The sequence below is a fragment of the Zeus faber genome (assembly GCF_960531495.2).
Source record: "Zeus faber genome assembly, chromosome: 2".
Lineage (NCBI taxonomy): Eukaryota > Metazoa > Chordata > Actinopteri > Zeiformes > Zeidae > Zeus > Zeus faber.
Window position 1 is genome coordinate 32851073 of NC_137189.1, and position 13867 is coordinate 32864939.

The 13867-nt window shown below is 43.8% G+C and overlaps 1 protein-coding gene across 2 annotated transcripts in view; it reads right to left on the reverse strand.

Annotated features, from left to right (window-relative positions):
* Positions 1-11703: 11703 nt before the first annotated feature.
* The window catches only part of LOC307245655 (prostaglandin F2 receptor negative regulator-like), a 72230-nt gene continuing 70066 nt past the window's right edge, over positions 11704-13867 (reverse strand). For both annotated transcript variants that reach the window (XM_080021302.1, XM_080021301.1), the window contains 3 exons: positions 13104-13222; positions 12851-12901; positions 11704-12002 (listed from right to left, as the gene is read on the reverse strand). In XM_080021302.1, the coding sequence (XP_079877428.1) occupies positions 11890-12002; positions 12851-12901; positions 13104-13222 (283 nt within the window). In that variant the 3' untranslated portion in view covers positions 11704-11889. The remainder of the gene's footprint in view (positions 12003-12850; positions 12902-13103; positions 13223-13867) is intronic.

Genomic DNA, 13867 nt, shown 5'->3' on the forward strand with positions numbered 1-13867 from the left:
TGTTCGTTTGATTCCGTCGAGGTTACGAGAATCAGAAGACTCAAGATCCAAGATTCAGCCCCGGAATAGAATTTTCACAAGAATCATTTAATTCCATCAAAATGATTTATTTTGGGTGGAATGCAAAGTGTACAGTAGGTCTGTCACTTTCAATATAAATTCTGACAAACGACTCTTACATTAACTTCAAAATGATCTGGGCTCCACCACTCGCCACCGCTCACGAGGTGCAAAAATAGACTTAAAAATATACTTAATGAGCTAAGTGATGAGCTTGGATCCCCCCATTGGATGGAAGAGTAGAGTCCTACAGATGGATGCAGGGGAGGTGGAGGGAGCGCAGCAAGCAAGGGAGGCATTGGCTGCTTACATAGGCCGGCCCAACTTGACGACGCCGCCGGCTGCCACGCCCGGGCAGCGTCAAGTTGTCTGACAGAACAAGCTCTGTAAGCGCCACCTCAACCCTGGCAAATGCCTTCAGCCTTTTTCACATTCACTGAATCCTCAGTGATTACGTCCTGTTATTGTTATCGAGGCGCATGCCTGAGTCGCAGGACTCTCTGCTCTTTTCGTTCGTGAATCGAGAGCCTCAGCTCGGCCTGCCTGCCTGGCTGCAGGTTTACTGAGTCACGAAAGCAACAAATCTCACCCTGGAGTGACTCGTTTAGGAGATGAGTTCGTTACAGACGTATTGTTTGTGGGTCTGGCGTCACTGGCTCTTTGCGCCGCCATTTATGGAATGGAGTCATGCACCGTGTTGACACGAGGTGACACGGAGCCTAGTCTAGACGGAGTCCAACAGGACTCCACGCGGAGACCGAGACTCCCCTTCACACCCGGGACAATCAGGCCTGGTGTTGGGATGGAAAATCTTGCAGTTTGAGCTACATAGAGGAAGAGATGGGCTACAGTTAAAGACATGCGGAGAGAATGGCAAGTAGGAGACTGAGAAAACTAAGCTACTGTAAATGTGTGAGAGAGGGGCGGGTAGATAGAATATGAGTGCTGCGACAAGACAAAAAAAAAAAGGAAAAGTGGCAAAGTCGAAAATCCCCCAAAGAATAACGAGGACACGGAGGAGCGGGAAGCACTTAGAGAAATCAAAATGGGAGAGGGAGGGAGGGCAGGGCGGGACGGAGGGAGCACATGAAGACGTTTGGATTATGAAACATTCATTCCGCCAGAACTCTTTTTGAAGCTTGTTTTTCAGACATTTTGGAAGCAGTGAAAGACAGAGAGAGAGAGAGAGAGAGAGAGAGAGAGAGAGAGAGAGAGAGAAATTAAAAGAAGAAACTGATTGATGGCTTGCCCAGAGATGGAGAAGGAAAGGGAAATTGGGACACATTTGTTGCAAGAAAAAAAAGATAAAGAAAAAGAAAACACCGATCTTCCTTCGTAACAAATGGGCCACAGTGTCACCACTGGCAGGCCCTGTCATGGTTTTCAACCAACAAAGAGGTTCCCCAGAGTCAAATCTTCATAGGCTGCAAGACTATATTAGAGATTAGAATCTATTAGCATGGGTTCCATGTCTAGAGCTTGGAACTAATGATACATACATACAATACAACGCATACAGGGGGGGGGGGATTCCGAGAATCGTTTTTGTTTTTGTTGTTACCCTTTATTAAAGTTTTACAATCAGCCACAAGCTGCCCTCACGGGACAGATCGAATGGAATATTTATCACCTTGTATATTTGTTGACAGAGAAATTTGGGGAAGCGTACTCCAAAGTCTGTTTTAATTCCCCCGCCAAAGTCTGCAATTTATTTATATATACATTTTTTACACCCGATTCATTCTCATTCTCACATTCTCGGATTGTTAATATGTAGGCGGACGAACAATTAGGGCCCTTCAGAAACTCGAAAGAATATACTGGGGTGTACTGGGGTTAGGGTGATTCCGGTTCATTCTCCAACACGACCGTGGTGATAGCATGATGGTGAAAGTTACCAGTGCATTTTCTTTTGGACCCTCCGCACCCACGCACGCACATACACGCACACCCCAGAAAGCACACAATTGCAATGTCACCACACCATGACTAGGTATGTTCAGCACTACAGACAGCACCTAATGTCGCAATAAGGCCTCGAACCACCAGAGCCCGATTCCTCAAGCTATGAAACCCAAATAGCATTATATTCTGACAGAAAACACAATATAGCAGGGCCACTTAAGGGCCACTTCATCCAATGCTAAAAGGCTGTGTTCATTCAAAGATCGCACCAAGTGGTCAATCACTGTGCATTACATAGTTAAAATAGAAAGTGGCAGAACAACAGCAGGGTAAGGAACCTACATAAAGTGACAAATCAAATAAAATACAGTTATGATCAGTAATAAAAAGATCCTCTGAAAATAAAGAATCAATGTTCAAACCAAGTAAGTAAAACAAGGTCCAGAGTATGTCCTCTATTGTGCGCAGGGCCTGATACATGTTGAGTGAGATTAAAAGACTGTGATATTAATAAAACTAGAGGCAAAACTGTCAGAACCATCTTCTCACATTTAACATGAATATTAAAATCACCAACAATGATAAGACTGAATAGCTTAAAGACAGAGGACAAAAAGTCAGTGAATTCAGTAAAAAATAATCCGTTCCGGCCAGGTGGACGCTAGAATAAAATGTAATAAAAAAGGATAAGTATGTCCAACTTTGATCATTTGCAGTTCGCAAGACGACCCAGTGCTAACCAAGCGACATACGAAGCGGCTCCCGAACACCGCAGCAAGTCCTCCACCGCGGCCAGAAATTCTGGGTGAAGTGATAAAGGTTTAGCACCTCAGGCAGAGCTATGTTCCTCATCTTGTCTTCTTATACTAGATGGGGTCATTCAGCACAAACGATTTGTTTGCTAACCCTAACCGCACCCCGGGGCAGGGTAGGCAGATGACGGGGACTCCCTCCACCGTGCAGGCAGATTCCACTCACCTGGGGGGAACAATCATCTCACCAGGAGAGTGGGGAAAGACAGGTCGGAGAAATCCTCGCCTCCAGAGCTATCTTAGCTTTGTCTGGACTGCGGCTCCTTTCCCCCTCCTCCTTCCACTCCCTACATCCATTTGCAAGAGCTCCGGTGCTGCGAACCACTGCAGGGAAGCCAGCCGCTGTTGACTGTGCTAGGGTGGATGGTCTGAAACAGTTCATTAGTTTCCCGCACAGAGGTGAACCTCCGTGAGAGGTGGTCAATAATAACGTCAAGGCTGGCATTGAAGACATTAATCCTGCAATGACTCTCACCATCACTGAGCCCTTCATCTTCACAAAGTTCATCGAAGTGGCGTTTCACTCTTCTTCTCTGAATTTGCATAAACTCGCTCTGTGCTCCCCATTTCTCCGCAACAGTCTGGCTTGACCTGGTTCAAGTCATCTTGGTATGCAGATAGGGCCTGGATAGTATTTTGGAGGAGGCTGACCGCTTGTTGGATATCTGTATCTTTTGTCTGCAACAACTTTGAGACTACATTAACGTTTTCCAGTAGCTATGTTTGGAGTGCACTGAACTACTACTTTGCAGTGAACAATAATAATGTACAATAATGAAGCTGAATTTCTCCATTTGCTATTTTAGACCTATGGCTTGGCCCCAATCCTCTCCCTTTGCGCCGACGAGGGCGAACATAATGGTATACAAGCAGAAGAAGGGCATCATGCCTTGAGGACCACCTTGTTGGGCAAAGACGTTTTAGGGCAATGTTACACTGCTATGAGAGATCTTATGATATAATAGAAGAAAGGAGTGACCATCTCCTAATACCTTGGATAAAAAAAGTTATCAAGACCCCCAACTGTATCATAAAATTGGCACAGCTCTTCAATATTTTTTGCAGTCATTCAGTGTCAGATTCAGGTTGTGTGCAGTGCAGTATACATATTGGGCAAGTGGTTCCTTGCCCGCACACCTGAATAGACACCACTCATATTAGCCACACCGTCGTACCCCTGACCCTGACACTTGCTCAAATCAAATGCCTTACTCTCTATACTGTTCAGGATTTTCTTTTGCAGGTCACAGGCTGAGATGTCCACTGTTTCCTCGAAACAAACGAATGACTGGTTTATTACAATATCAGTGGCGATGTTGTTTGTCATCCCTCTGGATGTTCACATACCTATACCTATGAGCACATATCTTGGGGGGTTTATTACAGAAAAAGCGGCAAATTATTATTTTCGCCTTGAATGTCACATTGAACCCAGAATTATGTAAATGATCTCGTTTTGGAGTGCAGGGCTCAAGTTTTTAACAGAACATTGTGGTCACTCAATAAGTTATTTAAGACTCCGCGTTTTTATCAATTCTTCCATTTCTCTTCCACTGCTCGAATTTGAAACACACGGAAACATGAGCGGCAATCGGGGTCCAAATTGTGCAGATCGCTCCCTCTCCATGGCCACTTTGATTTAATCCCGGGAAACAGGATTCCCTGGAATGCCCATCCAACCCATATTCCGTGAAATATAATAAGGAGAAAACGGCAATGTCTTTTTTTTTTTTACATTTGGAACATATTGGAATAGGCCTATATTTAGAAAATGTGACCCCCTGCAGCAAATCCTGCTATCTTGCGCATTTCTAAAATCACCAGGAGCAGCCAAATAAGTTGAAAAAACATTTCTAGAAGGAAAATTAGATTTTTCCAGATTCGTGTTCCTTTGTATTTTTTTCATCTGTCAACGTATTTTCAAAACCGAGTTTGATTTGTAAATAGTAGATTAATGTTTAACCATGGAGTTAAATATTCACTTACCGAGATGCTGAACAATGCCGAGCGGTCGTTTCCTTTAAAGCGACCGTCCAGGTGAAGATCATTCCTCCATATTCCATGTGATGTGAAGTCACAATGTGAAACCATTTTGATAGAATTCAACCTTTAAATCGTAATACTTTTACACACACACATCATTGAGACATCATTGTGGAGGGGGCATGTACGAACGTATACCATTGAAGAAGTCACGCTGACGTCACTTCCGTAGACAAGCCGAGGAGAAGCAGGTGGCAGAAGATCTAAATCATATCCCGGACCTTTATCTGACCAGTACGATAGAGCCAAGTCAGTGTAAGCAGCCCGTACTGGACTTAATTTTCCGTGATAATAATCAGTTCTCTGACAGCGACTCAGAGAACGACAGCGATGCTGAAACTGATACCGGCGTTATCCCGGACTTGGAGAACATTTCAAAGAGTGGATTTCAACCTGAATGTGAAGATGAAACGGAATATTTTCAAGAACCACCGGAGGGGACCCGTTGTTGTAACAACGGAAGAGGTTGATGATGTGATGAAGTCCGTTGAGGTTGGTGAGGCAAATTATGAACAATTAGTAATGCACGAGATTCTCAAGTTTACCTGCAAATGCAGCCAGGGGTGAAAAGCAAATGAAAAGCGGCTCCAAACAGGCTCTCAGAGTGTAGCTGGGGTAGGGTTGGGGTTAGCCCACATAACTACAAAAATATTTGGAATACGCACATTAATATATTCAATGACACACCAAGGCTGATATACAGAGACTCATATTATTGATAGACTCTACATTTTGTTAGGTTGCCCGCACTTTTAAACTCCTAAATAATTCCACTTTTATAAAACATGTATATTCTTACTGTCAATTAAAAGCCTTTTTAAAAACAAAATATGTTGTGTGTCGATGATGCTGTTCAACATTCCCTCAAAACACAAGAACAATGCAGAAATTGCCCCATTCAGCAGGGTGTCAAGTGGCCATGTGACAAGTAGCCATGCAGCTGTGTTGGTCTTTCAACCATTTGCATTCTGGGAGCTGGCTGAATAAAGCCAAGTGTGGGGGAAAACTTTGAAGGTGATTATCTCAGAATAACAGTTTGCCATACCCTTGTCATTAACAAGTCATAGCCTTAAAAGTAATTGCTTGATTTGCACAAGAGACACTTTCTTTTTTGAAGCTCTGATTCTTCACTTTCAAATAATTGGGAAAAAAAAGTCAAAAGCCACCAAATATACCTAAAGGCTGTGGTGGGTCATAAATATATAGACCCAAAGTTTACTTTCTTAAAACATATGCATTGCCTATGTTTTAATGTTTCAAGACATGTTTTTAAGTTTACGGAACAGCTGCACACTGCATGTGTCGGTGACACACACTGAAAGCTTATTGTTATTCATAAACACAAAGCACCAAAGTCTTTTTGTTTTAATTAGGGTGATCTGTTTTATTTATGACTGGCCCCCGTCTGTTTTATTTATCATAGACCTAAATATATTTTGCTTGATTATGTAGTAAATTTTGTATATCCCCGCTGTGATTGTTCACTGTATTGGCTTACATGCACAATTGCACAGTGTTGCTTTGAAATGGTGAAGTTAAAATAAATAAATATTCAGTTAATTTTGAGTGATCATTGACTTTATTACTATATCTAACATTGCTTGGCTACAGGATCGCAGTGCACATTGTGCACCAGCAGCCTCTGAGCACTAACAATATATGGAATCCGTCTCAGCTTAATAGAGTGATTTTGGAAACGGCAAATTACTTGCTTTAATGAATTTTGTTTGTTGTTCTCAGCAGACAGATCACAGGCAATGAACTTGAAATTGCATATTTATTGCAGGAGTCACAGCTATAGCGAAATTCAAGCGGCATACAATTTATATTATGTTCATTCTTATGTTGATTAATATAAATGGTGTTCTTTTGCCTTAATAATTCTAATACCGCCACACTAAAGCTGTCAGGTTGGGAACCCATATTTCTCCTTGTTGTATTTAGTGGTGCTTCAAATATGACCAATGAACTTGAAAACAGGTACATTTTCGATGATTCCTGGGATAGGGTGCTTATTTTCCTGAGAAAAATATTAAACCCTAGCGGACGTTCTCTCTCTCTCTCTATGTGCATGTGCCAAGTTGTGTGAAGTAGATCTTCTGCTTGAATTACACACAGAGAACCCAAAACAAGATATCAGATTATTTTTGAGGGCTTTAATGCATGATCGGAATTGACAGATGAACAGCTCTGGGGCAAAAAACCCCCAAAAAAACCCAACTCTTAGGTCCGGGGCTATTCATTAAAAATTTGGGGCTGAAACCACGGATGCCAACCCCCAACAACACCACTGGGCTGGGTGCCTAGCGGCCACTGAGCCCTGGTGCAACTACACCGGTTGCAATGGTGGCACTTACGGCATTGACCGTTGCATGGGTTTTTGCTGCCACAGGGTTTCAAGGTTTGGGATTGGTTTTGTGGAGGAGAGGTTCGCAAACTTTAGAAAATAAACCAAGTACCCCCTCACGTACGTCCCCAAAAATATTAGGCCTATTTCTCCTACTATTGTGGAAAAACATTCAAGGGAAATGCATTAGAAATATTTGTATTGCACCATTTCAAAATACAGAATATAAAAACAATTTATTAATTAAAATTAACAAGTAATATTGTAGGGACACAAATCATGAAACACAAGTCAAGAGTAATTTACTATAGAGACAGGTGCTTTGTTTGCCTAAAAGGAGATAATTTTATTTGTATATACTGAATAAAAATATATTTCAAAAAATGGAGCATGTGTTGCAGTGGAGCAGGCAGAGTCCCGACTTCGCCATGGAGTCCTGGTGGGAGCAGTAGCCAGAGGAAGAGTTGGACCAGGAACTGTCACAACCCCCCATTACAACAAGGCTCAGGGAAAGGAACGGAGGCAACTAGTCCAGAACGAGGTGAGAGCAGCGATCGAGGAGGAGAGGTCCATAAGAGCAGTAGGAATGAGGCAGCAAGGTGCCTGGACAAGATGGGAGCAAGTTGTGGAGAGGAAGATCACGTGGACTGACCCTCTGGCGGGCAGAGCCACACCGCTTCAGGTTCCTAGTCCAGGCCGTCTACGATGTCCTTCCCAGCTCGTTAACCTGCACTGCTTGGGCTTAGACAATATGCCCACGTGCTCTCTGTGTCAGAGAAAGGGGACCCTCGAGCACATCTTAAGTTGCTGCCCAAAGGCTCTAGGGGAAGGTTGATATTGCTGGCGACACGACCAGGTGCTCAAGACCATCGCTGAGCGCCTTTGTGTCGCCATCACCTGCTGCCGGAAGCCCAAACCATTAAAGCGGACCATCAACTTCATCAGAGCCGGAAAGAAGCCAAGTAAAACACACAGACCATCATTAGGGCTTCTCAATACTGCACAAGATTGGCAGCTCTTAGTGGATTTAGGCAGGCAGCTCAAGTTCCCTCAGCATGTTGCCAAGACTACCTTAAGAACTGACATCGTCTTGGTGTCAGAGGCAACAAAGCACACCATCATACTGGAGCTTACCGTGCCATGGGAGAACCGGATTGGAGGAGGCCTTTGAGCGGAAGAGGGAGAAGTATGAGGGCATAGTCAGCGACTGCCACAGACAAGGCTGTAAGGCAAGGTGCTTGCCAGTGGGGGGGGGGGTGCAGAGGCTTTGCAGGGCAGTCCCTCTGTAGAGCCTACACTGCACTCTGCATCACAGGGGAGAAGGGCCATCTCTACCAGCACAGAGGCTGCAGAGAAAGCATCTAGGTGGCTCTGGATCAAGCGAGCGGATCTGTGGGAGAGTGCTGCTAAGGCACAAGCTGAGGCTTAAACAACCTCAGCTGGGTTGCCTGAGTGAGGGTGTCTGATGTTAGAAAGAGCCAAAACACCCAATGACCTGAGGTAACATCACTGATGATGTGCCCTAGCTACACATCAGAAGAACGTTTCACTACAACAGGGTTACATGTCCTCCGGTCAGAAATTCTCACATGGAATATCAGATAACTACTCAACTACTTCTAAATCAAAAAATGAATGTTTATGTGTAATAAAATAAATTCAATAATCTGTTAAAAGTTTGAGGTAGAAAAAGCGGAATCAAGCAAGTTAAACACAAACACACACGAGGAGTAGAAGGGGTGTTCTGTTTAAGGGGAAGCATTAACTCTAGATTGGAGGGATTGCATTAGTTTGCATAAAAGGACGCAGCTAACGCACTCTAAGTTGAATAACAAAAATAAAGAACTTGCCGCACCAAAACCAACATCACATCTCCATGAGCTTACCGGAGCCCTGGGATTAGTAATTTCATGTCTTACTGGGTCACCGTTCCGCTCCCGATGGGTGTAGCCTCGCTTGGATCCCAGATAATATCGTGGATTCCCACTTTCTATTCAGTTTGGAACGGTGAGAGGCGGTGAGGATGTTCGGCTGGCATGTAGGTTGGTGGCTTGTAAATAAATAAATAAATCTTGAAATAGAAGACGAAAAACCACACATGGAAATAAATCTTGAACCAAGCGGAGAGGAGTCAGTATCTTGTTACCAAGCGCCCGCAGCATTGATTTCATATTTGTCCCCGGTATGCATGTACGCACACGCACACACACACACACACACACACACACACACACACACACACACACACACACACACACACACATACTTTCAAGCAGCACTGCATATATACAGTATATATCCCCAGTTTAGGAGCGCTAAAGGTTACTAAGGTAAGGTTAAGACATTGCATCAATCATATCTAGAATCATAGAAATAACTCACAAGCTCACATCTTAAAAATCTATTTATTTAAAAACATCCTCAAAATTCCGCTCTTACATACTCTTCACAAGAATTATGACAAAATAGAACAAGATGTCCAGGAAGCCTTGCAGTAGCTTTTTTGTTTCTTCAGGTGTGTATGTGGTCGTTGTGCACCAGTTTCCCCATTGTGGTCAAGCGCTCTGTTGGTGTTTGTGTGTGTGAGATGGGGGGGGAAGGCTAATATTGAATACTGTAATTTGAATAAACATCCAGAAACACACAAACTGAAATACTCTGGTCATTGCATCAACTGCTGCACCTGCGCCAAACCACTCCAAATACATTAAAAAACGCTAAGAAAAACCAAACACCCACAATGCCTGGTAAGTTTTCCGTTGTGCTGCGCAGCATCCATAAAACTGAAAGAAACAAGAGGTGACGCAGGATAGCAGCTTAGTGTGTCTGTGGCATCAAAACTGATCGTCTGAATCCATATCAGTAAATCAATTCAACAGATGGACGAAAGCAAACGAACTGAAGAAAACTATGGAAAGTTGTTGTTTTGAATACATTAGGGCTATCATCAGATGTTACGTTTCGCTTTCCCTTTTCCCCTTCTAGAGCTATTGCATGGCTGTATAGCCAAGAAGAAAAACATTACCTCAGAAATGACAAGTAATGAGTATTCAGTTTGTTGTGAAACAAAACAAAAAACAAAACAAAACAAAATAGATGAATGAAACTGCAAATGGAAATAAGTTTGATGGCGAGAAATGGAAAAGTTCTGACATTTCTGTTGGATCGAGGCAGCATTTGGCTTGAGCTAAAATCCATGGTAAAGACCTCGCTCACGACATTGGCAGTAGTTTGAATTGTCGTCTTGAAGCAGAGCCTTTGCTGACCAGAACAAATTGGGAGGTGGTGGCTGAACTGAACACACTCAAACCAGGTGCATTGAGATAACAATTTGGCTTAGGGTGCAGATGTCACGCGCCCTTATCTGTCACTGGGTTCTAAGTCCAGAAGATTTCTGGCCTGCGGGGCTCCAGTTTCGGGACTCAACATCCAGATCATTGTACGTGCTCGGGATTGGCAGCCCTTTTCAGGAAGAGGCTATGATGTCATCACACCGTGGAAGAACAACCCTGGACTGGAAAGGGGCAACGAGCATGGAAGGAAGTGCCGAGACTTCTGAGATTTCTGTCTCCTGAGCACCGTACCCAACACTACGCTAAGAATTGGTGAATGTGTTCTCAATACCAAACAGCCTTACAGCTTTGAGCCATTCAGGTGTGTCCATGTGAAACTCAGAGTGACAGCCGACCCATTGCGCTTCACATATCTCCCAAAAGTCTCTCTCTGACGCACACACACGCACACGCACACACACACACACACACACACACACACACACACACACACACACACACACAGACACACAGACACACAGACACACCTCATTGTAAAGCTTACAAACATCTTGTATCTGAAAGGGTCCTGTATTGAAAAAAACAGAAAAGGGATCAGGTAGAAAAACAACTCCACAGCTATAGGGATTTTACAGCAGCTCTGACGGACTGTCACTGGGATCCGGCTCAAACCGGTTCTGAGCGTCAAATGGCCGACTCTCATCTTGCAACGGCCAATCGCTTTCACTCAATTTTAAATCTCTGAATTTTCCTGAAAGTCGATGGAGTCAGATAGAAAAATACCAAAGAGTGGGTGCGGTGAATCCTGATTCAGGCGTCTCAAGGTACAAAGTAGTTTTTCCCCTTGTGCGATTTTTGCCTCCAACCCCGTCGCAAAACTGGAAGTAGGGAGTGTCGGCAATGGATCAAAGTTAAAAAGAAAAAAAAAAAGGATAATAATGTCTGAGAAGTCTTTTTAATTTGATAATTCTAACGTTGATTCGAGACAGTATGGCACCATTGAGTCTAGTGGTTGCTCAGTTGGCGATCAGACACCAAGCGATGGCTGAAGGGGAGGGCAGTGTTGATGCTGAGTCTCCCCTCTACCTCCCTCGCCCCGTGTAAAAAAAAAAAAAAAAGGACCCCCCCAAAAAATCGGATTAGGTTGGGATAGCCAGCGTCACTTCTTTGGAGGAGAAACCTAAATCCTTTGAGAACAAAAGAACCCTGGAAGCTCCGTAGATTCCTCAGACGTCTCGGGCAAAGTTGGGTTTATTCCCAGCATCCATCCATGGGGAAGGACTGGCTGTCCCAGAGGTCGTCCACGAACGTGTGCTTTGCATGTGCGCGGCCCTTCGGTAGCGTGTTCGGGGTCCGGTTCCGGGTTTGGGTTGGGGTTCGGGTCCGGGTTCGGGCTGGGGCGGGGGGGAGGGGGAGGGGAAAGCGTATGTCAGTCCATCTCCAGGTCCATCAGCTTGTTGCGGGAGCGCGGCGTGTGGCTGATGTTGCGGCAGCAGCAGCGGGCGCAAACCAGGCCCAGCACCAGCGAAAAGAGGCCCACGCCTGGAAGAGAACAACATGGAAGTCCACGGATAGGTTTGAAGGATAGGTTTGCTTTTTTTAAACCCAGGCCTTATTATAAAAATATTGGTTCCCATAATTTATAACTTTTCATGGCAACAACCTTGCTGAATACTTGGCGATTGAAAACCATTCTGGCTGTGGTTCAATGCAGTCATATGGGGCAAACATTTTCAAAAAAATAATGTTAAATCTCATTTTAGAGAATGGGAAACTCACAATATCAATATAGTACAGTCAGAATATAATTCCTAGTGCCTTTGTTTCTTTGTGTAGGAATCGGTGCAACTTTCTGTTTTGAGTCTCTTACAGGAGTGTGGATGTAGCCAAAATAGTTGATTAGTGGAAGTGCAAAAGAGTCATTAACACTCTGAAAAACCTGAGAAAACTGAAGCTTTGCAACCATTTTTTTACTTTTCTGAAGAACATAAAGATAATATCGTGCCCCCCCGCCACCCCCCCCTTTTTTTCCCCCAAAAGACGATTAAACTTTTTTATGCTTCAATGTTTGCCCCATTTGACTGCATTGAAGCACAGTGAGAAGCTGTAGCAGAGTGGTAAGTTTGTCAATAGTAAACCAACATTTTAATGAAGCATGGGCTGAAAAATAGCGAAGCTAGAACTAAATTTCCCCCAGGGGATTAAGTATATATTTATCCTAGATATCGGTTATCTCACGACTGTATTTAAAAACAAGTAAGATGTACAAGTAAGTAAGATTTTCACTAGTAAGTTGAAACGATTGGCTGAAGAGACTGAATACTTGAGTGGCCAAAATCATAAACCACTAAGGGTTATGGTGTTATGGTTATGTGTGTGTTGTTGCTTACCGAGTGAGGCGCACGCTCCGTACAGTAGAGGAAACTTCAGGGAATCCCACACTGAAGAAGAGAGACAGAGCGAGAGCGCCTCAACGCATTGCAACATTGACAATAAATATAGGACGGAAAACATAACAGTTCATAACCCTTACAAAGGTCCCACAGTGGATCAGTCCAGTTTGGACTTGAGTGGACTGGTGTTAATTTGAATGAAACCTGGGCCTCACTCACTCACTCGCTCACTCACTCACTCACTGCGTACCAGCAAAGCGGACCGTGAGGAACACTCTGGAGGAGCTCAGTTCTTGGGCTTGGGTCCAGGATCCTGTGGAGGCCGACAGGTACCAAGGAGTAGCCGTGCAGTAGTATTCGCCACTGTCACTGGAAAAGTAAAAATAACAATTAAACACAGAAGACAAAAAGGAATAACAACTTTGTATTGTTTATCAGTGGAGTGATACACCCTCCATACTAAAGGGAAGACCCACCCATCTGTCATGGCCCGTTTCCCTCTAATTTACGGCAGGGACCCATTTCACAACCAAACCTTAAGCCCCTTTCACACATGCAGTCTATCCCTGAAATGTTCCAGAACATTTCCTGCATGGGGACATGTGTGAATGGGATCAGGGATCGATATTGCGCGAAATATGTTCTGGCAATTTCCCACCTCAAGACCTAGTAACATTTCCGGAAAATGCCGATACAGCTGTGTTACGGCTGTGTTGTGAATGGAAGCAGTAACATTGCCGGAACAAGCACGTAAAGTAGGGGTGAAGCCGAATCCGAATATGGTATCGGCAAAGCACAAATAGTGTGTTTTTACAAATATTATTTCGTACAAATACTTAAAAAATTATTTGTTTTGGGGGGAAAAAAATTTAAAAATTTGGAAAAATGGTGAGATCTGAACTGTGGCGCTCAGCTGCAAAGGAGAGAAATTCAAACATGTCCAGTCTCTATGGAGACTTTAAGAGGTCTTTATGTTTCTTAAAAATTCCACCCAGACCCTAGATGTGTCTTTTA